This window comes from Psilocybe cubensis, chromosome 2 (genome assembly GCF_017499595.1).
Source record: "Psilocybe cubensis strain MGC-MH-2018 chromosome 2, whole genome shotgun sequence".
NCBI lineage: Eukaryota > Fungi > Basidiomycota > Agaricomycetes > Agaricales > Agrocybaceae > Psilocybe > Psilocybe cubensis.
In genome coordinates this window covers 326,744-351,820 of record NC_063000.1, presented here as the reverse complement: position 1 = coordinate 351,820, position 25,077 = coordinate 326,744, and the positions used below count along the sequence as shown (strand labels likewise).

The 25,077-nt window shown below is 45.7% G+C and overlaps 11 protein-coding genes across 11 annotated transcripts; 6 read left to right on the top strand and 5 right to left on the bottom strand.

Moving 5' to 3' along the window:
- Positions 1-129: 129 nt before the first annotated feature.
- Positions 130-1,825, bottom strand: JR316_0001626 (uncharacterized protein; the record flags this gene model as incomplete). The annotated part of the gene is made up of 2 exons (XM_047887428.1): positions 130-1,357; positions 1,413-1,825. The coding sequence occupies 2 exons, from the start codon at positions 1,823-1,825 to the stop codon at positions 130-132; spliced, it is 1,641 nt and encodes a 546-aa protein (XP_047752351.1).
- Positions 1,826-2,101: 276 nt separating this feature from the next.
- JR316_0001625 (uncharacterized protein) lies at positions 2,102-5,121 on the top strand (the record flags this gene model as incomplete). Its single annotated transcript, XM_047887427.1, has 8 exons — positions 2,102-2,191; positions 2,255-2,569; positions 2,628-3,022; positions 3,084-3,212; positions 3,268-3,383; positions 3,435-4,188; positions 4,240-4,379; positions 4,580-5,121. 8 exons carry the CDS (start codon positions 2,102-2,104, stop codon positions 5,119-5,121), a joined length of 2,481 nt encoding a protein of 826 aa, XP_047752350.1.
- A 4,796-nt stretch (positions 5,122-9,917) lies between these two features.
- On the bottom strand, positions 9,918-10,462 carry JR316_0001624 (uncharacterized protein; the record flags this gene model as incomplete). The annotated part of the gene is made up of 2 exons (XM_047887426.1): positions 9,918-10,360; positions 10,414-10,462. 2 exons carry the CDS (start codon positions 10,460-10,462, stop codon positions 9,918-9,920), a joined length of 492 nt encoding a protein of 163 aa, XP_047752349.1.
- Positions 10,463-10,643: 181 nt separating this feature from the next.
- Positions 10,644-11,291, top strand: JR316_0001623 (Oxidase ustYa; the record flags this gene model as incomplete). Its single annotated transcript, XM_047887425.1, has 2 exons — positions 10,644-10,749; positions 10,801-11,291. The coding sequence occupies 2 exons, from the start codon at positions 10,644-10,646 to the stop codon at positions 11,289-11,291; spliced, it is 597 nt and encodes a 198-aa protein (XP_047752348.1).
- Positions 11,292-11,748: 457 nt separating this feature from the next.
- On the bottom strand, positions 11,749-12,718 carry JR316_0001622 (uncharacterized protein; the record flags this gene model as incomplete). Its single annotated transcript, XM_047887424.1, has 3 exons — positions 11,749-11,780; positions 11,830-12,196; positions 12,248-12,718. 3 exons carry the CDS (start codon positions 12,716-12,718, stop codon positions 11,749-11,751), a joined length of 870 nt encoding a protein of 289 aa, XP_047752347.1.
- Positions 12,719-13,814: 1,096 nt separating this feature from the next.
- JR316_0001621 (Tyrosinase) lies at positions 13,815-14,392 on the bottom strand (the record flags this gene model as incomplete). The annotated part of the gene is made up of 2 exons (XM_047887423.1): positions 13,815-13,982; positions 14,051-14,392. The coding sequence occupies 2 exons, from the start codon at positions 14,390-14,392 to the stop codon at positions 13,815-13,817; spliced, it is 510 nt and encodes a 169-aa protein (XP_047752346.1).
- A 674-nt stretch (positions 14,393-15,066) lies between these two features.
- On the top strand, positions 15,067-17,572 carry JR316_0001620 (Indole-3-pyruvate monooxygenase YUCCA1; the record flags this gene model as incomplete). The annotated part of the gene is made up of 12 exons (XM_047887422.1): positions 15,067-15,784; positions 15,845-15,869; positions 15,925-15,964; positions 16,014-16,229; positions 16,290-16,386; positions 16,445-16,483; positions 16,662-16,782; positions 16,836-16,942; positions 17,002-17,140; positions 17,200-17,345; positions 17,415-17,459; positions 17,520-17,572. 12 exons carry the CDS (start codon positions 15,067-15,069, stop codon positions 17,570-17,572), a joined length of 1,746 nt encoding a protein of 581 aa, XP_047752345.1.
- Positions 17,573-17,645: 73 nt separating this feature from the next.
- On the bottom strand, positions 17,646-18,900 carry JR316_0001619 (uncharacterized protein; the record flags this gene model as incomplete). Its single annotated transcript, XM_047887421.1, has 5 exons — positions 17,646-17,903; positions 17,958-18,181; positions 18,232-18,454; positions 18,510-18,554; positions 18,607-18,900. 5 exons carry the CDS (start codon positions 18,898-18,900, stop codon positions 17,646-17,648), a joined length of 1,044 nt encoding a protein of 347 aa, XP_047752344.1.
- An 828-nt stretch (positions 18,901-19,728) lies between these two features.
- On the top strand, positions 19,729-21,973 carry JR316_0001618 (Xylooligosaccharide oxidase; the record flags this gene model as incomplete). Its single annotated transcript, XM_047887420.1, has 8 exons — positions 19,729-19,802; positions 20,217-20,320; positions 20,372-20,704; positions 20,761-20,894; positions 20,948-21,466; positions 21,512-21,683; positions 21,736-21,822; positions 21,870-21,973. 8 exons carry the CDS (start codon positions 19,729-19,731, stop codon positions 21,971-21,973), a joined length of 1,527 nt encoding a protein of 508 aa, XP_047752343.1.
- Positions 21,974-23,110: 1,137 nt separating this feature from the next.
- On the top strand, positions 23,111-24,472 carry JR316_0001617 (Xylooligosaccharide oxidase; the record flags this gene model as incomplete). Its single annotated transcript, XM_047887419.1, has 4 exons — positions 23,111-23,294; positions 23,345-23,677; positions 23,743-23,876; positions 23,936-24,472. 4 exons carry the CDS (start codon positions 23,111-23,113, stop codon positions 24,470-24,472), a joined length of 1,188 nt encoding a protein of 395 aa, XP_047752342.1.
- Positions 24,473-24,609: 137 nt separating this feature from the next.
- On the top strand, positions 24,610-25,027 carry JR316_0001616 (putative FAD-linked oxidoreductase YvdP; the record flags this gene model as incomplete). Its single annotated transcript, XM_047887418.1, has 3 exons — positions 24,610-24,688; positions 24,753-24,839; positions 24,924-25,027. The coding sequence occupies 3 exons, from the start codon at positions 24,610-24,612 to the stop codon at positions 25,025-25,027; spliced, it is 270 nt and encodes an 89-aa protein (XP_047752341.1).
- Between the last annotated feature and the right edge of the window lie 50 nt (positions 25,028-25,077).

The following is a 25,077-nucleotide window of genomic DNA, read 5'->3' as shown; positions in this document are numbered from 1 at the left end:
AATCACACCCCAAAGAGCCAGCCAATCTCATATGAAATTGAAATAAAAAAAGCTTGGTAAAGTACCAGTGTAAACTAAGTTGTGAGATACGTCCCCTACAGCATACCCTTTGCAAAATACACCTTTGCCTTACATCATATCTTCATCGTCATCGTCCTGGGGCATTTCTGGTGTTTCTTCAGAGCCAGGAGGAGCAGAAGTACCTGAGTCGGCTGATGCCATGAGAGAAGATAAGGACGGGTGGGAAGCTCCATGATTGAAGAAATCCGCATCACATGTGAATAACACAGATTGTTCAAGGGTCTGAGAGTTACCGATAGTCGCAGAGTCCTGAGAAGATCCAACCAATGATTGACGCTGACGTCGTGCTGCTGCTGCTGCAGACAAAATCCGTTGCTGGTGTTGAGTGAGACGCTGAGAATCTGCATCCTGAGAGGCTGAGGACAGGTCATTCCATGACGCAGAGCTACCTTCCCCCTGACGTGATACCAAGGGTGGGTTGGGCCAAGGAGGAGAGTCAGGGTTACCTCTCCACCGGGTACGATTGTTTGCCGAGTTTGTAGAAGCCCGCGAAGACCTGGAACCCGTGGCAGAGCTGGAACCTGCAGCTGATTCAGAGTTTCCAGTAATGGTGGCAGGGGGCAAATCAGAATAAGAGGGTGGGGGGGCGCTAGATGGGGAGTTGCGGTCAGGAGACGCTCGTGAATGCCATATGTAGTTCTCAGGATCCTGTGGGTCGCAATACCAATTGCTGCCGTTCATTTTGATTAGCTTCTCCTTTGGAACTCGAAATCCGGTAGACGAAGCAGGCCGCTTGTTTTTTCCCTTGGAGTTTGAAGTCTGCGATACAGAAGCAGGAGCTTTGCCCTTGGACTTCGAAGGCGCGGTAGACACAGATGATGTCTTGGAGTTGGACGGTGGGGTAGAAGACGACGGCGACGGCACATTATCTGCAAGTCGGGCCAGACGAACAGCACGGCGGGTCAGAGCATCGCCCATGCCAACAGGAATTGGGTTGAACTCACTCCCATATCGGGCATTAGGATCTTCAGGCGCCCGTACGGGTGCAATAGCTGGTGCGGCGGTTCGACGTACAGCCGTGGGATCACGAGACGTTGATAGTGCTTGGCGCGCAGTAATAGGAGGTGGCGGCACTGGGACAGACACATGTGCAGGAGGAGGTGGAGCTGGGGACGAGCCAGAGGAAAGACCGGTCGACGTGGATGGCGAAGGGGGAACGATGTGTACATCCCCTGCAAGGTATCTCTCCGTGTAATAGGCAACGGCTTCACTCCACGAAAAAAATTGGCGGATAGCGTATCCGGGAACACGAAGCAAGAGATTCATATCTATTTGACTAGAAGATCACATCAGTAGGTTATTTTTTTTTATAAAATTCAACAGCTGCTTACTCTGCACGGTCAAACAGCCCAACAATGTATCCGATAGTCACCACCAGAATTGTGATCGCTGGTTGAAGCAGCTCCGATGGACGTGGGGCGCGAGACGAAGAGAAATTGACACCAAAAAACGGCAACGCACCGGCGTTGCCGTTATCACGAGGGACCGAAACCAGGGAGGAAGCCGCGTGGGCAGAAGGAGGCGCAGGCTGTGCCGGTGGTGCTGCAGCTGCACTGGGGGCCGTTGCAGAGGGGTGTGTTGCAGACTGTGTGGTCGGAGTGGGGGCCGACGACGAAGATGGCGTTGCAGAGGGGTGCGCCGCAGATTGTGTAGTCGGAGTAGAGGCCGACAATGAAGAGGGCGTAGCAGCAGCGGCTGACGCGTTGGGCGGGTCTGAGGTAGGAGGAGGGGAGTCTGACGACATTTTTTGTCGGTCGGAATGCTTCACGAAAATCTGCTTTTAAAGTTTCTGTTAGTGATCAAAAATTAGAAAGATAAAATATATAAAAACATCCGAACTCCAAGCTGGTTTGTCGACGTGCTGACTTGGTTTGACTGTACATAACCTAGTGAACACTAGCGCTCTAGGGTATCATTCAAATTGTAAATGTAAACTTGGCATTCATGCCTAATATGATTTCCGACTCACAACTCCAGTGGTTTGGTTTGATTCAAAGGCATTGCGAATTGCGCTAACGAAATGACCGTGTTAGTAGGCTGTGTTTTCAACCAAAACTTCCTGCCTAGAAGCATAAATTTTGACGTCCAAGTCTCCCTCATTCTACAAACTGTATGTTCTCAAACAAACATAACATGATTTAAATATTTGTATATGTACTCACTAAGAACTTAGATGCCTAACCCTGGAGCTTTTAAAGGCGCTCGCAAAGACTTTTTGATGACTCAGAAAGAAGAGTATGCGAAAGCTGTCGAGGCCAACCATGTCGGAGAGACGCTAATGAACATCAACCGGCGTTTCTTCAAACGATTTCCGTTGACAATGCCTGCGGACTATGAGCCGACGGAGGAATCTCTGCGCGCAGTGGATGATGACGCCCCGGAACCTGATGTGCCAGAGCCAAACCGCGAAACGATGTCGGAAGAGGAGTTCTCCAAGGTTGTGGCAGAGGTCAAAGCCAGAAACTCTCGGCGAGAAGCAATCTCTGGAGTACGTGAGCTTATCTGAACACTGATTTGTACCCTACTTACCGCCTAATTTTCTTTAGCAAATAAAGCGATGGTTTGTCTATCAATATAATAAAGAGCACCATCCCAAGAAGCTCAGCGAGAGCACACTATTGAGCTTACTGCAGAAGCTTGCTGGGAAAGACACATCACGCCCACGCATGAAGTCAGACGTCAACACATGGCGCAAGTCCCAGCGTAATGCCATCGATGATCGATACGAGGCTGAGGTTGCGCGCGCGCTTGCCAGAGGAGAACCAATGAAAAAATCCAACAAGGCCGCAGATCGTGATAGGATTGCGAGGGAAATGTTTGCGGAACTGTCAAAAACTGAGCAAGAAGCGTGGCACAGGAAAAGTGAAGAAGACCATGCTGAAGCAATAGCGGCATATAAAGCTTCGTGGTCGCCGTCAAAGAGCCCTGCAGATAGACAACGGTGCGTGCTTTAATTTCATTGCCGGCGCTTATTTTACTAATGACGTACATTACGGCTTTAGAGCAATCAACAGTCTGGTTAAAGTCATGGAACCGATTTTGGACATTGCAAGCGAGACAACTGGCTGGAAGTTAATGCTAGTTGCAGGAGGTCCAGAGCCTGCAAAAGGTGGCGATTTAAGTGTGATAACGTGAGTTGGCAGCTTGTTTTTTTTTGTAGACTGTAAACATTGACATAGGAATCAGGATGCATTCCGGCGAGACCCCCGGTGACATAAAAATGAATCTCGGTCAGACCGAACGTCATAAGTTTAAAAACTATATGATTCCGTTGTTTGGTACCTTTTTACACAAGTGTTACAGTACGTGTCTATTGTTCCTCTTTTTATTATGTTTTATTGATACTGGATCAGCTCCGGAAGAATGCAGGTCTCGCGCGCTCCCAAAGGATGATATGGACGGGTTGGTACCTGCCGCCGCTTTGCTTCAGAATGAAAATGAAAGCACGTCAGTACACGGTATAGCTTTCAGAGTACCGCCAACCGGAGTCTCGGCAGAAACAGAAAATCTAATGGCGCCGGAGGTTCTTCCAGAACATGAGTCTGCAAGCACAAGCGCAAGAGTCAATGACAACACACGTCAAGGTGATGCCGAAAATCCATTTCCTTTCGATCCTCTGCCAGAATCTCCTCAGGCGTCTCCGTGCGTGTCGCGCGCCGTCTCTCCCGTTTTCACCAGGTCTCCGGCTCGCATTCCCACTGCATCAAGCTCCGTATCAGTGCCGGATGTTCCGGATGTTATTCGCAATGCCGAGCAACCGTCGAATCAAGCGGGACCAATAGTGCAGACGGTGCCTGTTGCTACCTCCGCTGCTGCGCCGCCTGCCACCATACCTCGTGCACAATCTCCCTCTCCCTCAGTTGCCCCGACTTCCTTGCAAAGCGGTGCCCCTTTGCAGGTAGCGCCTGCAGAAAATTCTATTGATACGTCTGAGCCCTCGACCGCGTCACCTAACAATCCACCAGTGGCCAAGAAATCTGGGAAGAAGAAGGCCAAGGGTGCCAAGAAGTCAACGACGTCTGCTCCACCTGTGGAACGGCCGAAGCGCAAGGCTCAACCCCAACCGTCAACAACACCAGCGCCTCCAAAAAAGCGAGTTAAACCATCGTAAGTCATACTTCATGTCCACTGCTGGGATGTTACTCACAATGTAATTAGGTGGCACTACGAAGATGAGCAAGGAAACCCTATTGATAAATATGGACGTCGTATTGACGCCCAGGGCAACGTGATTCCAGACGTGACTGATTCTGCGGCGAGTTTAGGAAATGAGACGGCGGGTGTGGCAAGCGCAAGTAGTACTTAGTACGATGGACATTAGGCTTGCTTGTAGGTTTTTTTGTATTGCCATGCCTAAAATGCATTTATCTTCATAGTCTGGAGTGCACCATTCTGTTACAATAAGAGATAGAATTAATGACTTAAAGCAACACAATAATTAATGTCTTGTTTTAAAAAATCTCTACTAAACATATCCACGTATCTGTGTACATTACAGCTACGACAACTACTGAAGAACATTGTAACCAACCTACTGTGTTGCACTGCAAAGTTGAAATGCATACCCGGTTTTCTGAGGCCGGATACCGAGAGCCTGGAGGAGCCTGGGCATGTGGTGTGATAGGCGAGAGCCGCAAGCCAAATGGATCCAGTGGGGGGCGGATGATGCTGCCAAGCTGGGATAGACAGGAACCATCCATCGCGTCTAAAAATACGCCTGCATCACTGATGAATGATCATCAGAGGCAGTGCCAGGCCCAGACCAGGGTGGGCACAGAGGCAGTGCCAGGCCCAGACCAGGGTGGGCAGGGGTGGGCCGAGATTGCGTCTAAAAATATACTTGCATCACTGATGAGTGATCATCAGGAGGCTGTGTGCGGTCCAGACCAGCAAGGGCGGTGGGCACACGGCTACTGCACCCGCGAACATCCCAATCGGGAAGGCGCGCATTTAATTCCCCCGCGTCATCCAAACCCACCCCGACCAATCCATCCCGCCACCACCCCCAAACCCTGCGCAAACAACGCCGCCGCATTCTAGGCGCTGCTGGCTACCGACCCGTATTTTTTTCAGCCCGAACGGCGGCCCCAACGACGAGCAACGCTACTGTACCCGACCCTGAAACCGGCCAACCCCGGAAAATGGCCACTGAGCAATTTTGACGAGTTGTATAGCAATTTCTTTCAATCTTTTTGTGTATTACTGCTCTTGTGGTACTTCTACACCACGTAAGAAACTTTTAGAGCAAGGCAGTAATTATTGCTGCCACAATCTTGCCAATACACCGTGAGATTTCACCATCACCATTGATTTGCTAATCATTCTCATGTCTGATCCATAATTATCGACTTGGTCAAACACAACAACTGCGCTGAGCAGACACAAAAACAGTATACGTCGGTCATATATAACCCTGGCTATAATATACATTCGATTCCAAGTAGATATCTCCAGAGAATATTCCGAGAATTGGAAATTAAGTGCATGACTTGACTGATTTGCCTATTTAAACATATGCATATTGTATGCAGTATTCGGAGAAGATGAGGAAAAATTGCGGCAAACAATGACTTGATCTACAGTGATAACACTTCAAGGTACCACAATCTCGCTTCTCTTATTTTTTGCGATTTTTTTAGGCTTGAAATATGACAATCAGTAAAAAGTAGCTAATTTTGAACACCTTCAACATTGAAAGAAGTTCTTCAGAACGGCTAAAGATCGGCAGAAACTGAAGGCGCGTTTGTGTTTTGCAATGTCCTATGACATTGAATACCAATTTTTGAATGATAGAACCACCATCTCACCAAGTTATAGCACTCGGAAAAGTGGAAGAATCATGCAAAATGCCATAAAAAGTCCGAAGTATGTCCTCCTTTAATTCCACCCCTAGTATATAATAACTAAGTAGGATACACTGTCAGTAGCTACTAGAAATCAGCTGTACTCGCTTTTCTTCCTCAACTACTCACAGAATGTCTACAACCTCTCCTGTTTTTCCACATGATTCTACCAATGATGACATCCCAGATCTTATCAATAATACTGTGGAAAATCGGATTCAAGAAGCTATTCAAGCCATTATGTCCTCACCTTTAAAGTCTAATGGTCAGCATACACTGTCAATCCGGGAGGCGTGTCGCATTTACAGTGTCAAGCGTGGAATGTTGACTAATCGGCTAAATGGAGTCAAAACCAAACGTGATGCACATGCAGGCGAACGTGCACTTTCAGATGCCGAAGAAAGTATTCTAGTTGATTGGGCAAAGACATTAGGACGACGGGGGTTTCCTGTAACTCAGGACATGCTTCGGGAATATGCTTCAGTAAGTGCTATTTTGTTATATTGTATGTGCTGTGATTGGTAATCTGTTACTTATACTGTACTATTTTTCAGGAAATATCACAACAGAAAATTGGTATCAACTGGCCCCGGAAGTTTTTGGAACGACATACTGATCTTAAAATCAAAAAAACCTCTGCACTTGAGGAATGTCGGGCCCGCTCTTTGAATCCGACAGTTGTTGGAGAGTTTTTTGTGATGATCAAAGATCTAATCGAGGCATGTAAAAATATCATCCCTAGATATGACATAATTCAAAGATCTCCTTGATTTAGGAATATGATATCATACCAAGCAACATCTATAACTCAGATGAAAAAGGAATACAACTTGGCGTTGGAAAAGCTGTTTCTGCAATTGTTGACAAAACACAGAAAAATATACAACAAGTTGAAAATGGGAACCGTGAAATGGTGACTATTATTGAAACCATTTGTGCTGATGGCACATCACTTTCGCCATCAGTTATCTATCAAGCAAAGCGGCGTATATTGGAATGGGGAAAGGATAATCCATCTAACGCTAGGTAGACTTTCTGTTATATTGTATATAATGCAAACTCAGATATTTTATACATTTAATACAGTTTATCTATTTCAGAAAATGGGTGGACTGATAAAGAGCTTGGAAGCATGTGGCTAGAGCGGGATTTTCATCCAAAATCAGAAGAGCGCAACACATCTGGAGGGTACCGGTTGCTTATACTTGATGGTCACAACTCACACTGCACTTTCAAGCTTTGCCGCTTTGCAGAACGGAACAAGATTGTCATTGTTTGCCTCCCTTCCCATACTACCCATGTGTTGCAGCCTTGTGATGTTGGTGCTTTCAGCCCGTTATCCAATAGCTGGAAATCACTGGTAAACCGGTTAACACGCGACGGCATTCCTGTTACCAAGTTTAACTTTCTCCGACATTACCACACTGCACGAGAAAAGGCATTCAAACGGTCTACAATTATTTCTGCATTTGCAAAAACCGGCATCTGGCCTATCAATCCGGGAATTATTCCATTAGAAGCATACGAGCCATCCAAAAACACAACAACTCAGGCTGCTCTACCCATTACATCTGATCTTACTCCACTTCTCGAGATTGTGCCAGGTAAGTCAATGTATCATTTTTTTACATACAATTAATCAGACACTACATCAGATGCAACACAGTCTACACCAAGTGAGCACAGTATAGGCACACAGTCTGAGGCGGCACCTACTATACTCTCAACTATGTCTTCAGCATCATCTGTTTCGAGTCGATATCGCTTAATTGGATTACCTCCTTCACTCTCTCATACGGCCGGACGCCCTGAACTACGATTACAAATATCACAACTGCGAAAACTACTCGATGATATGCAAATCCAAATCGAACGGGACCATGCAACAAAAACAATTATGGTAAAGGAGAATGAGCGCCTCCGACAACTCTTATATCACCGGGATACTACTAGAAAGAAGACTTACTCATCATCAAATCCCCGCCATATGACTAGTACCGAGAACCTCGATGAACTTGCAGAGGCTGAGTGGCGACAGGGCTGGAAAGCAATGTTAAAAGAAGCAAATAAAATACTAAAGGCAAGGCGGAAGGCAATTGATGATGCGGAGAAGGAGGCTGCACTAGAGGTTAGAATGGCAGAACAGGCTTCAAAGCGAGCAGAGCGAGAGGCAGAGAAGCAGAGGCGAGATACTGAAAAGGAAGTAGAGAAAGAGAAAAAGAAAAAGGAGCGAGAGGCAAAGGCTGCAGAAAAGGCTGCAGAAAAGGTAAAGCGGGCTGAAGAAATAGCTGCAGCAAAAGTCCGAGCACAAGTTCATATACGTGGAAGGGGAGGGGGCAGGAAAAGGGTGACCAGACGAGCTGTTACTGAGACTCACATTGATGATGATGCTGATTCGGATCAGGGACTGGCAACAGTGGCTTTTGATGAAGAGTGGAAAAGGATAAGGATGATTGTATACATCGCACCTGAAGAACCTCAGCCTCCACCAGCCCATCATCAACCAAATCCAACATCTCTTCGCAACAACAACGATGCTCAAGCTGAGCCCCCAACGGTTGAGGCAGCTGACCCACCACTTATCAACCTTGAAGATGTTGGTGCAAGACGGTATCCTAGACGTAAAACTCGTAAATAGTGGCTATTTCATATGAAAAATGTACAAACAAAGTGTTACCTTTAGCCGATTGGTGTTAAATGGACGAGGGAGCAAGAACGTTGATGATGACTGCGTAGAAAAGGTGAGAATCCTTATCGCGAGCATCGACTGCGGTCAATAATGCCAAGATTCCCACGCCTGGCTGGTTGCCGTGTAAAGCCACATTTTGGGGTTTCGGTAGGAAAATATTCATTGCCCTTCCTCAAAACACTCAAAAAATCTGAAAATTTTATATGTTAAAGTTAAGATGTACGCCGACGTTTTTCAAAAAAAGTTGTAGCAAACGGTTTGGCAAGGCGCTCGCAATTTGAAGAACATTCCGAAATGGCCATATTCAGGGTCGGGTACAGTATTCCGAACGGCCGGCATGCGTATTGACGCATTGTTTGGTGCAGCTGCCCAGCACGTGCTCAGACGCGGCGAATGCATCAAATGTGGCAACTGGAAACTGCCAGGCTAGATATATACTGCCCACCTGGCAGTTTCCAGTATGTGATGGGTTCAGGTAGCAGGTAAGGCTGAGAATTCCACCTCTTCGAATGCGGCTGATTTGGATACAATAGGTAAGCTCGTAAATATATGGTTCTCTGAGAGACTTAATTCATACCTGGACCGCCTGGAATCATTCGATAGTCGATGAAGCTCATTTGAGTCATTTTTGCTCCAGATCCAATAATTAACGTGCCCAGGAGGAATATCAAGAAGATATACACCAGCAATGCAACTCTGGAAGCAAAATTCCGGCGGTTGATGGTACGTATCAACTGGAGAAAGGACATAATGAACAGTGTGAAGACGATTCCATAGGCAACAGCAGATAGGATGATCCCTGCAAGCCACGCTCGTTCGCTCAGTATTGTACCCGCATCCTCCTGCGGCCGCCAACTGGGATCCAAAGACATTTGGAAGGCAATTCAGATGGATACGAAGCTTGTGGTTGTGGTTAGAAAGGTAAGGATCGAGAATTCGTTATTCACTTTCGTTTTAGCGGATATCCATTGACAACACGGACACCTATCGATGGCGGGAGCGTGATGGAGTTAACACATGAACATAAATTTGTGCCACCCATTTGGGTTAAACCCTTTACGATTCAATAGAACTTAATGCATGTGAGATATTCGGCCGATATTTCAATGTCAAAAGAGACACCTTTCCAGCGTGTATCTGACTCTGTTCCGTTATTACATGATTTTAATCAAGGTTGTATTGGGGATCATATTTATGTCAAAATATTCTTGCAAAAATATCTTCGGTGGTGATGAAATGCCACCTTTGGCCTTGAACAACAAATTCAATAAACTTTCATGATTAAGTCAATCAACACCTACCTTCTATTGAGTGGATTGACCACGTGTGTTCTGATAGTTCTTCTCAGCTTCGGCGTAGACTTTGGTCCAATCAAAGCATAGAGCATTGTAGGTCCGAGACACACTGGCTGCCGCATTTACCGTATTTTCTAAACCGATATTCAAGTTGCATAGAAGGCTTTGCCGAAGGTACGTCATACAGTGTCTCGTGAATCTTGAAATAGGCTGCGACGCATCGTTAAGATATGCTTCCCGAACGATGTTCAAACATTTCAATTGATGAAATATTGTGACCGTATACTCCTTCATGTTGCCGTCGCTGTCTGGGTAGTGGACCAGATGACCCCCGGAAGGTAGAAGACGACTGTATTCTTCATTGGCGTCAGGTTCGTCTATACGGTAGTGGGAAGTTCGTCCTTGAAGGAGCATTGCTACAGGCGTCCCTCGATCTTTGAGTAGGAAGTTATCTAAGACGGATTTTATCAGTGTTGAAATATCGCACAGGCAGAAGTTGAAGCACTAGTGACAGAATCCGGAAGGTCAAAATGTTGCGTAGCTAAACTACGCATACAGACCAGAATTATGGAGATCGGTATGAGAATAGCTAGGAGGAGAGAACGAAAGGACAGCTTGAGGCGGAAGGATGACATCAGAAAAGATGAGACTCTACGAGAAGATGACGGGCAACTAATATATATAACGCCTCTAACCATAAAGGTCACACAGCCTTTCATTTCTTCTCATTCCACTATGATTTCCACACGAGCAAAATCACTCCTCGCTGCAATAGCACTGTTTAATGTGTCCTTAGCATTTTGGAATGGCGCAAAGACGTTGGTATCCCGAGACAAAAAAGGTACGCATACTGTGCTCTTTTACTCGAGTTCTTGAATTAACCATGACCCAGAACCTTATTCATACATCGGAGCCGATTTTCCATTTGTTCACCCATCGCTTCCTATATCCTATGCTTCCTTGACGTACCAGGAGAGCATTTGGCCAAGGTTCAACTCCACGGACAAAAATGAAGCAGCGTTCTGGCGTACTCTGACCGACCAGCCAAAGGGAATGGGGAGGATACACCTAGGAGAGCATAAACGGGCTCTCCTGTTTACATTCTACCATCAGTTTCACTGCATCTTTCAACTCCAGCGCGCTCTTCAAGACAGGACTGACGCGATCGCAACGCTGGAACACGTTAATCATTGCTTCCAATATTTGCGTCAAACGTTGCTCTGTTCGGCTTCAGATACTTTGGAGATGGGCGATTTCATGAAGCGAAACTTTGATACGGATCCAATTGGACCCGAATCAGTGTGTATCAACTGGGAGATAGTGTTTGGTGACATCGATCAGCGCTGGGATGACTCCAGGCAGTGGTTGGAATTATGGAATTGAACGCTATTAATAGATTTTATACTGATTACTGACAGGGGTCAATTTACTGGCATGCAATTGATTGATAAACATATCCCCGGCTTTCGCTCAAGATACGCTGTGAGTCAAGTCCGACCTGACGACGACGACAGAAATTGCTGCGCTGTTATGATCCGCGACTTAAAGGAAGGTGCTGCTATTTCCCCGAGTCGGGGTCGGAACCAGTGACAGTTGGTTCTGTTCTTGGCTATCTACATCAATTTCTTCCAATGACCTGGTCACACATGTAGCTTCACATTAGCATTGTCCTTCTCGATACAACTTTAGCTAGATACTGGTATTATAACTTCATGATTAACATCTAATTTAATGGCCCTTCTGTATGTTTTCGTACCACACTATGGAGCGTACTATTACAATGGATAAAGACGACAAAGGAATATAAAGAATAATAGGGAGATGCTAACTCGAGAACCAGCTACACAGTAGAATGCTGCACCATAAAGATCCCTGAAATTGTGTGAGTCAGGCCACAGAAAGTTGTCAAATCCAACGTTACCTTGGGTAGGTTTGTCTTCCTCTTTGTTTTGCCACCATTCCAGCGAGCAAGCATCTGACTGAAACCCAACCTCATCCGAACAGCCAATGTCAAAGGTTAAGATGTCATCCCAGGCACAGTGGAAAGTTCTTTGCCATGCTACACCGGTATTGGGGAAAAATTCCAGGTTGGCGACCGCTGTAAGTCGACGTGGGGAATTGTGGAAGGATAGCTCTTTCGTATTTATCGGCTGAGTTGTTTCTAGGCGATGTATTGACAGAAGGAATGGGAGACCAGATGAAGAGTTCCTGTTAGCAGGAATCAGCAATTTTAGTTCGCACTTTTCCATCCCAAAGTCGATTGCCCGAAATTGCACAATTGTAGATATCTAAATCGCCTGTTGGTCAGAAAAAGCAAATATGATTTTTAAATTGCTTACCGAAGGAGACACCATTACTCTTCGATCTTCAGGGGACACATAACCAGTAAAGGACATATACCGCTTGGGGTCGTCATCAAATATCCTACGAGGATTGCTCGCGTCAATCTGTGCGATAACTTGCGGATAGTTAATGAGAGTTCTTGGTGATGTTGACGTCTGAATTTTCTCGAGACCGATGAATGGTGAAGGTCGTTTGAGGCTATTGTATTGCCCTTTGTGGATTGCAGGGATAAAACGATTAAACTTTGGAGGTGAAATGTCGATGGAGACTAGACAGTTAAATATCGTGCACAAGAGGCACACGATGATAGTCCACTGGAGCCACATATTGTTGCCTCTTTGAAATTCAGCCTTTTGGATAGTTTGGCCGCATGCATCACAGACACAAATGTGCTGCTCGGGCGACGCTGCCATTTGCGGGTCCTCTACAGATGACAATAACGGAACTCTAAAGTGCTCTTGAGGCATTTTAGATGACTTGAAAAGTGTTGAGACCATAGGACCGATTTAGTACGCGTTATGGTAAAGGTCGTTGATAAAGAAATTCAGCAGAGACAAATCCCGTCGTTTTGATAAGGAATGACACCTTTCAAAATTGATATATGATGGAAATGAAATCTCTGTTCATTGAAAACATTATATATAGATACACGTTTTACGACAGGAATGCAGGGTTTGCCCTTGATTGCTACTAAATATAATTTCATTGACCACCACCCGAGTAACCCTACAGCGCAAAGCATACTACCCTGGATAGGACGGGCAAACTTTGTCAAGCTGTACCCGTCAGAAGTCAGCCATAACACCGAACTTACCGTCGCCAAAAGAATCCTCCAGAAAATGTTTATCCACATTCTGGGAGGAGAAAAAAGGGGATTCTTGCCACAAATAGGATGCCGAACATGCCGAAAGCGTGTTGGTGTGCCATGGTCACTGGTGTGTCTCATGACTAAGCATGTCTGCGGCAGTATCCGAAAGTACGTTGCACGATTTTTGTTGGCCTTGACCCCAACAGTGATTCTACATAAAAACCAAATACGACAAGAATCGACGAAGAGACATTTAAATCTCAGCCTCATTGGCAACACTACCTGGCTATCTTTCAGAAGGCGCTACACGTTTGGAATGTCAAGTCCATAGGCCTGAATCCAAGCATTAGGCGTCAGGGGTTTTTTCAGGAGTGAGTATGCATTTTTTGTCTTTTAAAGCGTAAATTTATGTACCTCTAGCTCCATCATCTTAGGTTCTTAATGTTACATTTGCCTTTGGAAAAAAGACAACAAACTTTCTTGGGAGGGATGCGAAGCTCCAGGCCGTGTTCGGAATGTCAATCTGGTGCGTCTACTATTTTATTGCATTTTGATATTGGAATCGAGCCATTTATGCGTTTCTTAATAGATCCCCTGAGTCTATCTCCTATTCAAATACACCCACTTAATCAATAAATGCTCCTATACTCACATATCGACCAATTGAGGTAAGGTTCATAGTGACTCAACCTGTCTGTTATAGTTACATTTTTCAATTACAGTTCCAATGGCCTCTGTGCGCAAACCGTGGGCTTTCAGGCACCACTTTTGTCACCACCTAATCGGCCCCGCGTGATTTCAGGATAGACCTTTGGTTCACCTTCTATAGGGTAGTCTGCACCGATAGGGAGCTCGAGCGGGGTACATAGCACGGTCACTTCAAGGGATGTGAAACGTTCCAGTTGCACAACCTTTCCGTCCGCCTGTCATAATAGTAAGCAGGTCAGTGTTAGTACCTGGGGCTGATTGGTCATGGACTTGCCTTTCTGACACCCCAACTAAGGTGTTGCTTCAGATACGGGACTACAATTTCGGGTTCGAGCGAGCTCTGTCGGGTAAGCTCGAGGTACTTTCGATTTATGTGAATGAAACCCTTGGCGATGTTCGTTGCATATGCTTCGCCAGATGCCTGCCCTCTTGCTTGCCCATAGGAGGAAGAGGTGAAGAGGTCAAATGTCCCTGCGAAACTCCGCTCAAATAGCCATTCATCGGGGTTTGGGGGGACGGTGTTGGAGAGGAAGATGAAAACTGAGAGGCTTCCACCAATTTCGTGTTCATCGCATCGAACTCGGACGCTCCATTCGAGCAGGGTTGAGTTGGCTGATGGCGACATTGGAGGTGTAGAAACAGGGCAATGTGGGGAGATTGGGTGACAGGTGGGTTCTTAAAGTGAACCTCAATTACACCCAACGGTATATGCCGAACTAACGTTGGTTCCAATTTGCTTTGTATCCAGTTATGGAACCTTCTCTATGGTGTTCTAGCAATGTAGTGTCAGTTCCAGCAGTCTTGAAAGTCAGGCACTTGTGCTTACTCTAGCATACCCGCAGAAAATCTCTTATATTAGAACCGCTTGCGGCTTCACCCCGCCACCGTGATATCATTTCCTTAATATTTCCCAAGGAACAGGTATATTAATAATAAAGGTAAATACATTTTTGGTAAAGATGATTCAATTTACTGATTGCTAGCGTTGAACTTAAATTACGATTCATTTACGGTACAATGTTTGCCTATACTCTGTGGACGATGTGCAACTCAGCTATCTCTTCCTGATTATACAAAAATGTCAGAATTTAATGCATCAGAATCCTCATGGGGTATCTGTAATCTTCAAGTGATCTTCGGCCTACCGCCACACGTTCTATCAATCCAATGCATCGAACGATTCCCGAAGAATCTTCACCCGACTGCAAGAATTCCCAGGGCAATATCTTCCCAAGTACAAAAGGCGAACCCTGCTTTTTCTACACCCTCTTCTTCTTGGTTGGTACATACAATTCAAGCATGGCAACTGACTTCCCTGCTGCACCGCTCCCCACGCTCGACCACCTTGGTGTTTCGTCCGTCTCACTAGACGTAGATGCCAAAAAGATTGCCAATGATTGGTTGGCTTCGTTCTCCGCGGCTGCGACTCAAGGCGATGTCGACGCGATAATCTCTCTACTCCTCCCTGACGCCTTTTGGCGCGACATGCTCGCTCTAACCTGGAATTTGCGTACCTTTTCAGGCAAACAAAAAATTTCCAAGTTCCTCACTGACCGCCTCGGATTGTCGAAGCTGCACGACTTCAAGATCCGTCAAGAACTCGTAGGCCTGCAGCAGCCCTACCCAGATCTGGTGTGGATAAGCCTTATGTTCGATTTCATGACCGGCGTCGGTGGAGCATCCGGCATTGCTCGATTGGTTCCCACCCCAAATGGAGAGTGGAAGGCGCATGTTGTATTCACGAACCTGGAGAATTTGACGGGCTTCCCTGAAAAGTCAGGTCCCTTGAGGGATCAGGACCCCAATCATGGAAGGTGGGAGTCAGAGCGCCAGCGCGAAGTGGAATTTTTGGACAAAGACCCCACTGTCCTCATTATCGGGGCAGGACAAAGTGGACTGGAAGTGGCAGCTAGGCTCAAGGTTTTAGACGTGTCGGCGTTAATCATTGACAAGAACCCAAGGGTTGGCGACAATTGGCGAAACAGATATGAAGCATTATGCTTACATGACCCAGTCTGTGAGTCTCTCATGGTACAGGCACGTAGAGTCATGGGGTTTACCTGTTTTTTTTGCTCAGGGTATGATCACATGCCATTTATACCGTCGGTGTTTTGGACCGTTCTATTTCTGTTCCTGCCAGCGCTGACATCATGCCAGATTCCCTGCGACTTGGCCAGTTTACGCTCCAGCTAAAAAAGTACTTTTGTTCTGAATGTGAATTTCATTTTCTCAATGTATTTTCGCAGCTTGCAAATTGGCTGGAGTTCTATGCAGATGCAATGGAATTGAATGTTTGGACATCGGCTAATATTACGGAAACTGTTCAAGACCCGAGTACCAATAAATGGAAGGTGACGATTAAACGCCAGGATGGTACCGAGAGGAAGCTAGTAGTGAATCACATCGTATTCTGTACGGGATTGAGTGGTCCTACCCCAAACACACCCGTGTACCCGGGAATGGTTAGTGAAATTTCGTTTGAGCATTGAACTACCAAATTCATTAATTTTGGCATCATATAGGACACATTCAAGGGACAGATTCTCCATTCGAGTCAGCACAAGCGTGCTTTGGATCACGCAGGAAAGAAGGTGATAATTGTAGGCGCTTGTACCTCAGGTCATTAGGCTTTAAATATTTGGCCCCGTAGTGATTGGACTCATCCTTTGATATTTAGCTCATGATATTGCCGTGGATTACTACGACCATGGTGTCGGTAAGCCATCGTGTTGAATCCGTTCTCTTCGTTTTGCTTTACATCCACTGTTCTAGACGTGACAATGTTTCAACGCGGTTCCACCTATATCATGACTACAAAGAATGGATGGGATGTCATTTTTAAAGGCGAACTTTGTCCTTTACTCCTTCTAGGCCTTGTGCTAACGTTTTATTAGGAGGATACTGTGAAGGCGGGCCTCCCGCCGATATTGTGGATCGCATGTCTGCGTCTTTCCCACACCATATGGCTGTTGGTCTGAACCAGCGAGCTGCAAAACAGATAGCGGATCTGGATAAGTATGCTCATCGAGTATAGTATATCATAAGCTTCTTCTAACACGCCGAACTAGGGACCTTCTCGACTCCCTGCACAAGGTCGGATTCCGGACCAATATGGGCATTCTAGATACCGGATTCGGACTTCTAGCCTGGAGCAAGGCTGGAGGCTACTACCTTGGTGTGTCCTGCCTTACTACTTATCATAAGAATAATGCTCACATGATTTTTTGCAAAAAGATACTGGCGCAAGCAAGCTTATCGCAGACGGAAAAATCAAGCTAAAATCAGATAGCCAAATTTCTCACTTCACGGAGACTGGCCTCAAGTTTGAAAATGGAACAGAATTAGCGGCCGATGTGGTGATATTCGCCACCGGGTAATCTACTATCTACTAATCTCTTCGATTTACCACCCACTAATTTGTTTGTCACCCAGACTTGGGGACTGTAAGGAGCACGTCGCCAGGGTCTGTGGGGAAGAAGTCGCCAAAAAATGCAAGCCGATATGGGGTCTTGATAAAGAGGGGGAGCTAAACGGGACGTGGAAAGGCCTCGGTGTTCCGGGGCTGTGGTATATGATGGGTGAGTTGTCCGCGGCCTATTAAAGTGGGAGGGAATTTTGGTTTAGCTCAACTCCTTGATGACCTACAGGTAACCTTGCGTTATGCAGGTTCCATTCTACCCACTTGACTCTCCGTAAGTGTGCAGATCCTTGACAAGAGGGAATTAGTTAATCTAATATGATGACCGTCACAGAAATTAAGGCAATCGAAGAAGGCATCTTCGGAACTCGTTACGAGGCTGATTAAATTTTGTCACAATGATATCAAGGTTTTGTTTTGTTTGAGATTTATACATTTTTCCAAGTCGTGGCCTCTCAACTTAAACATCATTGCGATCCTCGTCTTTTTCTGTCTCCATGATATTTGATGCCGAGTCCGCATCTGAGCCAGGGGAAAACTTCATGGTGTTCAACGATCTGGTGTCTGTCGAGGAACTGGCGCTTTCTTGAGGATTGGGGAAGGAGTCGAATTTTAAAGTGCTCAGAGTCCCTTTCGACTGGCATCTTTGAGCTCTTGATCGTTCCAGGGCGAGACGTATGACGATCATGTTAAACACGATTCCGATTGCGATTATGTCCTAAGGAGATCACTCGTCTTCAAATCTTCTGGCATGAAATGTTGGGCGACATACCACAGCAGAAGTGATATATTGTACACTACTTTTGTAGCTCGCGAACGTCATGACGCAGACTGCTGTATAGATAATGGCCGAGTCGATCACTATTCGGCTGACATGTTTTAGTTGGTCTGGATAATCATGTCCAAGGTGGGTTCCAGATTGAGCAGAACAGGTTGTTGAGGATTGACTGTGAGGTATTGCCCTATCCATTTTCGCAATCCGATAAACAATGAATGCTACGTGTCTGTTCGTATAAGTGTATCCAAACAGGCCCGGGATGACTTACAGGTTGTATAAATATTCAGAGCAGTCGTTAGCGCAAATTGAGCAATGTACAGAGGCGCCAATATTCGAGAGGCCTTGAATTCAACAGTCACAGATCCATTCAGAGTGATCTGTGTCTGCATCACCATTGTCCAAGTATACAGTGCCAGGCTACCCAAACTCAGAGAGATTGGAAATATAGCAACAGTCCAGATTTTTCCGTAAACAACCCAGCAGCGATACGTCTAAACAATCTTATGAGCTCAGGGAAGTTAGTCCACAATGTATAGTACAGTTTACCAGGAATATATCTGCTATCAAAGTCTGCAAAGTGACTGTATATGGCTTGTAAAATATTCAGAATATCGCTTTGCGAGGCATCCATTCATGTACTTACCTTTGCAAGATCTATCCACGTCGGACCCTGTGACTCTGTCTTATAAACGTAGGTCTGCATCATGCGCCTCAGACCCAGCGACAGATTCAGTGTCGAGTTTATGGCTAGAATGACAGCTACAGCCAAAGTTACTGCTCGCATACCCGTTGGCCATCTCCATCGTCTCTTTGGAGACTCTGCGAAGAGTATATAAAACAACAGAAAGCCAAATGACACGATATATACTCCATAGAGTGTAGCTTCGACAAAAAGCCCGATAACTTGTGCGGCCTCGCTGCTGAGATGGTTTGTCATGGTCGGGCGAAGGAAGAATGGATGCTGAACGACATGCAGAAAAGATATACTAGCCACGATGCATAGCGCACACCCAACGTTGTGGGGGTACTGTCAAACTGTCAAGATCATTAACTGATATGTATCATTAAAGACAAACGATGGAGTATGCCACGGACCGCTGATTATTCTAATACTCCAATTTTGTAAGACACATTCAGCGCCCAGAAATGATAAAATTGACTCAAGTTAATTGATGAAGCAAAATTCTGTTAATTACTCGATGTTGAAGGCTTAAAAAAAGAGAAGACAAGCAATAGTTATGCCGCGGTTCAACCATGTGCTGATGAAGCGATATGCATCTGGCAGTGGATATACAATTAGGCTGACACTCCGAGCGCACAGGTGACTTTATATTTGGCATAATCAAGGTTTTCTTCCAGATATGTCAAGCTATGGAGCGTTATTGAGTAGATATAATTACAACAATGAGGAGCGTTATCATTGAGTAGACATTACAACAATGATGGTAGGTGGCTTGGCGGTTGAAGCTGATTAAACATACTAAAACTGAACCCCTCGTCGGTTCAATCTGCAGCACAGTGCCCAATTATCCCTTACAGATTCGACGGTTGCAAAATTCATGGTTATTGATTCTGATTGAAAGATTAGTACGATGTCGGAGCAACAGTTTCAAAACAAAGCACTCGCAAGCCTTAGAACTATGCAGTGTGAACATGTCACTAATAGATTTTCCCTCCCGATTGAACAATCCAAATCGAAATGAATTGCATCATAAGATGTCATATGTATAAAATTAGAAACGGTGTATCCTGCTGAGCACAAACCATGCGTTCACATCAACCCTTGTATTTTGGAATAAACATCAGCCCTGCCCGCCGGTCCTCAAAGAATCGAGGATGGTGAGCATTTACATTGCAGTGCGTGCAATTTCTTGACAAAGAACCGTTCCAGGCGATGCGGAATGGACATCTCATGAGTCCTCACCTCGAGTCGTATGGTCAATGAGGAGGGTATGACACCTCCCGGCCCTTTCGGGTTTTATTGACGTCGCTTGCAAATCTCTCCAAGCAGCGGTGGAAATCAGAAAAGAAGGTAGACGGAAGCAGAGGAACCTCTGCTTCCCATTCATGACTATGGAAAGAATGAACCAAGAAGAAAACCATCAATCTATCATCTCAAATATTTCTCTTAAATTTATACTGTTCTTTGTCGGTCCTTTCATGATCGAACATCCCAGAGAACAAGATGAGAGCCACTCGTCGTTCTTCTCTGACTATCCTCTGGAGAGTAACAATCTGCTATATACTTGCCAGTATCCATCCTGCTAGTGGAGACCTCATATCTGAACTCACCTCGAGCGGGAATATTACCGTACTCACACCCGCGAGCCAGAATTATGCCAATGCAAGCACAGCATGTGAGCGGATCCCATTTTATGCCAACGTATCATGCTAATGGATTATTACAGTCAACCTGAGATTCACGCTTAACCCAGCTGCCGTTACCTTTCCTACCACTCCCCAGCAAATATCGACCATCTTGTCATTAACTACCAAGTATAATCACCAAGCTGTTGCTCGATCCGGAGGTCACAGCTACATTGCCAATGGTCTTGGTGGCAAAGATGGAGTCGTCGTCGTCGATATGAGTAATTTCAGAGCTGTAACGGTGGATCCCGAGACCAATGTGGCAAGCATTGGAGTAGGGAATCGACTAGGAGACGTCGCTTTGGCGTTGAACACATACGGGAGAGCATTGCCGCATGGGACTTGCCCATATGTAGGTCTTGGTGGGCATTCCGGTTAGTGCGACTATGGCATTCAATAAAAAAAAGTAACAATATCCCGTTTCCTTCAGGCCACGGTGGATATGGATTCACCTCACGAAAATGGGGTCTTACTTTGGATACAATCGTAGCCATTGATGTTGTGCTTGCGAATGGAGCAATTCTCAACGGTGTCTCCAACTCAAAGTTCCCTGATTTATTTTGGGTAGGCACCTTTGAATTTTAAATCTTTTTCTAACGAAATGAAACTGGCCTTAGGCCCTTCGTGGTTCATCTTCTTCGTTCGGCATAGTTACCACAATTCACACCAACACATTTGCCGCACCTCCATCGACCACTGTCTTCTCATACAGGTGGGACCTTAACATTTCGGAAGCCGTGTCAGCTACCATGGCGTATCAATCCTACGTTGTATCGCCAGATTTTCCGCAGGAAATGGGATCAGAGATTGTTCTCCGTGCAGGATCGACCCAGGGGCGCGTCTCATTCCGATTGACTGGTGGATGGTACGCTCCGCCGGAGCAGTACGACGCCGTCATCCAACCCTACTTAACGCAGCTACCGAGTCCACAAACCGCTACAGTACATAATGAGACCTATATCGGCAGTGTAGAGTTCTTTGGTGGACTGGGGAGGCTTAATACGACAGGGATTCCTGATGCGCATGATACATTCTACGCCAAATCTCTTATGATTCCCGAAAGCGTGCCATTTTCAAACGAATCTCTCACTGCGTTTTATACATATCTTGCCAATGACGCCTTTACAGCAAATACGGTACGTTTTCTGAAGTACAATTGTGCAGGAACTCAAAATTTGTAGAACTGGTTTGCCGAGATTGAGCTTTACGGTGGCACAAACTCAGCCATCAACAATGTCCCTTTCGACGCGACAGCGTTTGGACATCGAGACACTATGTTCACGATGCAGTTCTATACGTCTGCGATTGGTGGAGTGCCGCCGTTTCCAGTCGAAGGATTTGGCTTGCTTGATGGTACGCGTTATTATCAAGCTTCAACAAGTCCTCAACCTCGATTTTCTTGTAGATATGGTGGCCACCATCGTCGACAACAACCCTAGGGGGCGGGAGTATGGAGCATATGCAAACTACATTGATAATAGACTTGAAGACTGTAGGTGCTTTTTATCTCCCAAATTCAATGTTGTTGACACTTTGCAGGGCAACTCAAATATTACGCATCTCATTATCCTAAGCTTAGGAATATCAAAAGGAAATACGACCCCCATGACACATTCGACTTTCCGCTTTCCATTCAGGAGTGAACTAGTCCGGACTGCTTGGGCCATTATTATGACGTATTCAGACTTGATAAAGATTCTGTAATGCTAACGAAGTCAAAAGGCTTCATCCCCGCCGGGAAACCATGACAAGGTTAAAGAAATACTTAGTTCAATATGTGCACCGAGGTCATAGCACGCCTCGTAATGAGTTTTAGATCTTCAAGACAGCTAGCCTGATATACTAGCGAGTTCCGCGTCTCTGGAACAGGATAGAAGATGCTCCCATAGGAAAATTGGGATTATTGTCTCAGCAGTAAATATTTAAAGAGCACATCTATGGACGGTACATTGCTCACTGGATGTTGGTGCATAGTCGCAGCTCCTAAGATTCCCTGTTTCTTTAACAGACTCTCTGGTTATGAGTGACCCGGCCTTCAAAGTTTTTTTTGGAGTTATTCGAGTGACCCGAAAACTAGCAGAGTCTCTTTCCCCTTTCTTCTCCTTTCGGCCGACTTGCCCCTTCGGATATCCAGTCTCAATAGAGATCGTAAAGCGCCGTACTATTATACTGCGCCAGAATGTTTGCCAGGCTGAAAGGCCGTCAATGTATAGGCTCTGAAACCCAAAAAATCTGCCCGCTATTCCCGTACACCGTCTTTAGCAGGTTCCCCGCTGGTAAGTGCTCATCCAGCATTTCCGCCGTCTTTTACGAAAGCACGATGGCATTAGCTAGTTTCAAGTATCCACTTTGATGAATATCCTTATCAACTACTTCCAGGTCTCCATCCCCTGGAAGTGCTGCAAGAGATAAGACCTTGAACAACCAGCTGGAATTTCAGTACACCCCTGCTTTCTCGACTCCAATTGCTTGGTGCACTAAGCCTACTACATTGTCATGATATCAAATAGATAATACTCCGTCATTTAAAAGAGTTCCCCGAGGCTATCGGACGCGTATTGACATCAACCTTTTGAAGCTTTCTAAAAATATACAGCGCCTAATAAATCACCATAGAATGTATGCGGTGTTCTACTGCCGGGTGCATCTGTTTATCGAATAAAGAATATGGATGGAGTAGAATGAAGCAACGATGCATAACAGATCAATGTATCATCTTTCTGGGTATAAATGAGCCTTGTTACTGCCCTGGTTATCGACTGGAGTCTTTGAACGTTAGCATGAGGCCAGCTATTCTTCGTTCAACATCCTCTTCTCTGACTATCCTCTGGGGAACAGCAATCTGCTGTATACTCAGCAGTATCCAGCCAGCTCATGGAGATCTTATATCCGACCTCACTTCGAAAAGCAATTTTACAGTGCTCACGCCTTCCAGTCCGGGTTATGCAAATGCTAGCACGGCATGTAAGCAAGTCCCAACTACTGCTACGTACCTGGTTTAAACGTTTCTGCAGTCAACCTGAGATTTACATTTAAGCCTGCTGCCGTTGCCTATCCCACCACACCTCAGCAAATATCAACCATCTTGTCGTTGACTACCAAGTATAATCACCAGGCCGTCGCTCGATCCGGAGGTCACAGTTATATTGCCAATGGTCTTGGTGGTAAAGACGGAGTCGTCGTCGTCGACATGAGCAATTTCAAAACTGTAACTGTCGACTCCCAGACCAAGGTGGCGAGCATTGGCGTAGGAAATCGATTAGGGGACGTCGCTTTGGCCCTTAACGCGCATGGAAGAGCGTTGCCGCATGGGACTTGCCCATATGTAGGTGTTGGCGGGCATTCTGGTGAGTGTACACATGTTGTTACAGTCTTCACCGGCTTCAATATAACAATGTTTCACTTTCTTCAGGCCACGGTGGATATGGGTTTACCTCACGAAAATGGGGGCTCACTTTGGATACTATCCAAGCCATTGATGTTGTACTCGCCGACGGGACAATTCTCAACGGTGTCTCTAACTCGAAGCATTCCGATTTATTCTGGGTGGGTTTCCATGACTTTAATTTAATTTTCTTGGTAATAACAATGATGCACTTTCGTAGGCCCTTCGCGGTTCCTCCTCGTCATTCGGAATAGTGACCACAATTCATACCAACACCTTTGCAGCACCTCCTTCTACTACTTCCTTTGAGTATCAATGGGATTTCAGTGTATCTGAAGCCGTAGCTGCGACGGCCGCCTTCCAAGCCTACGTTGTCTCACCTAACCTTCCGCAAGAAATGGGGTCGGAAATTGTCCTCGGTGCTGGCTCCTCCAAAGGGCGCATCTCATTTGGTTTGACGGGCGGATGGTACGCTCCGGCAGATCAATACGATGCTGCTCTTCAGCCGTACCTCAAAAATTTGCCAAAGCCGCAAAGTGCTACGGTGATCAATGGAAGTTATATTGATAGCGTACAGTTCTTCGGTGGAATTGGACGACTCAATACGACGGGAATTCCTGATGGACATGATACTTTCTACGCAAAATCTCTAATGACACCCGAAAGCGCCCCAATGTCAAACAAATCTCTCACCGCATTTTACACATATCTCGCAAATGAAGGTTTCACGGCTAATACGGCAAGTTTACAAAATTAAAGCTCCTCAACAATTGGAAGCTTCAAATTGATTGTTTCTCGCAGGACTGGTTTGTTGAAATCGAGCTTTACGGCGGCACGAATTCGGCGATAAACAACGTACCTTTGGATGCCACAGCGTTTGCTCGTCGAAGCTCCATGTTTACGATTCAATTTTACACGTCTGCACCCGGAGGTGTACCCCCATTCCCGAGTCAAGGGTTTAATCTGCTGGACGGTACGTGGGATAATAGTTACGCGTACACGAAATATACAATCTCATTTTGGACTTTTCGTTATAGATATGGTGGACTCCATCGTCAAGAACAATCCCAAAGGGTGGGACTATGGCGCCTATACAAATTACATTGATGATAAACTTCAAAACTGTAAGCACCCATCATTATTTGCTGACTTCGGTACATCCTACCGAGCGTTGAGCGAGTTTGACATTCATATGTTTACCTTTCTAGGGCAAAACCTGTATTACGCCTCTCATTATCCCAAGCTTAGGAGTTTAAAAGATAAATACGATCCTCATGACACTTTCGAATTCCCGCTTTCCATTCAGGAGTAGATCCCTCCGACTCCGGGTACAACGTAGCCTCTTAATTAATGCCACCACGG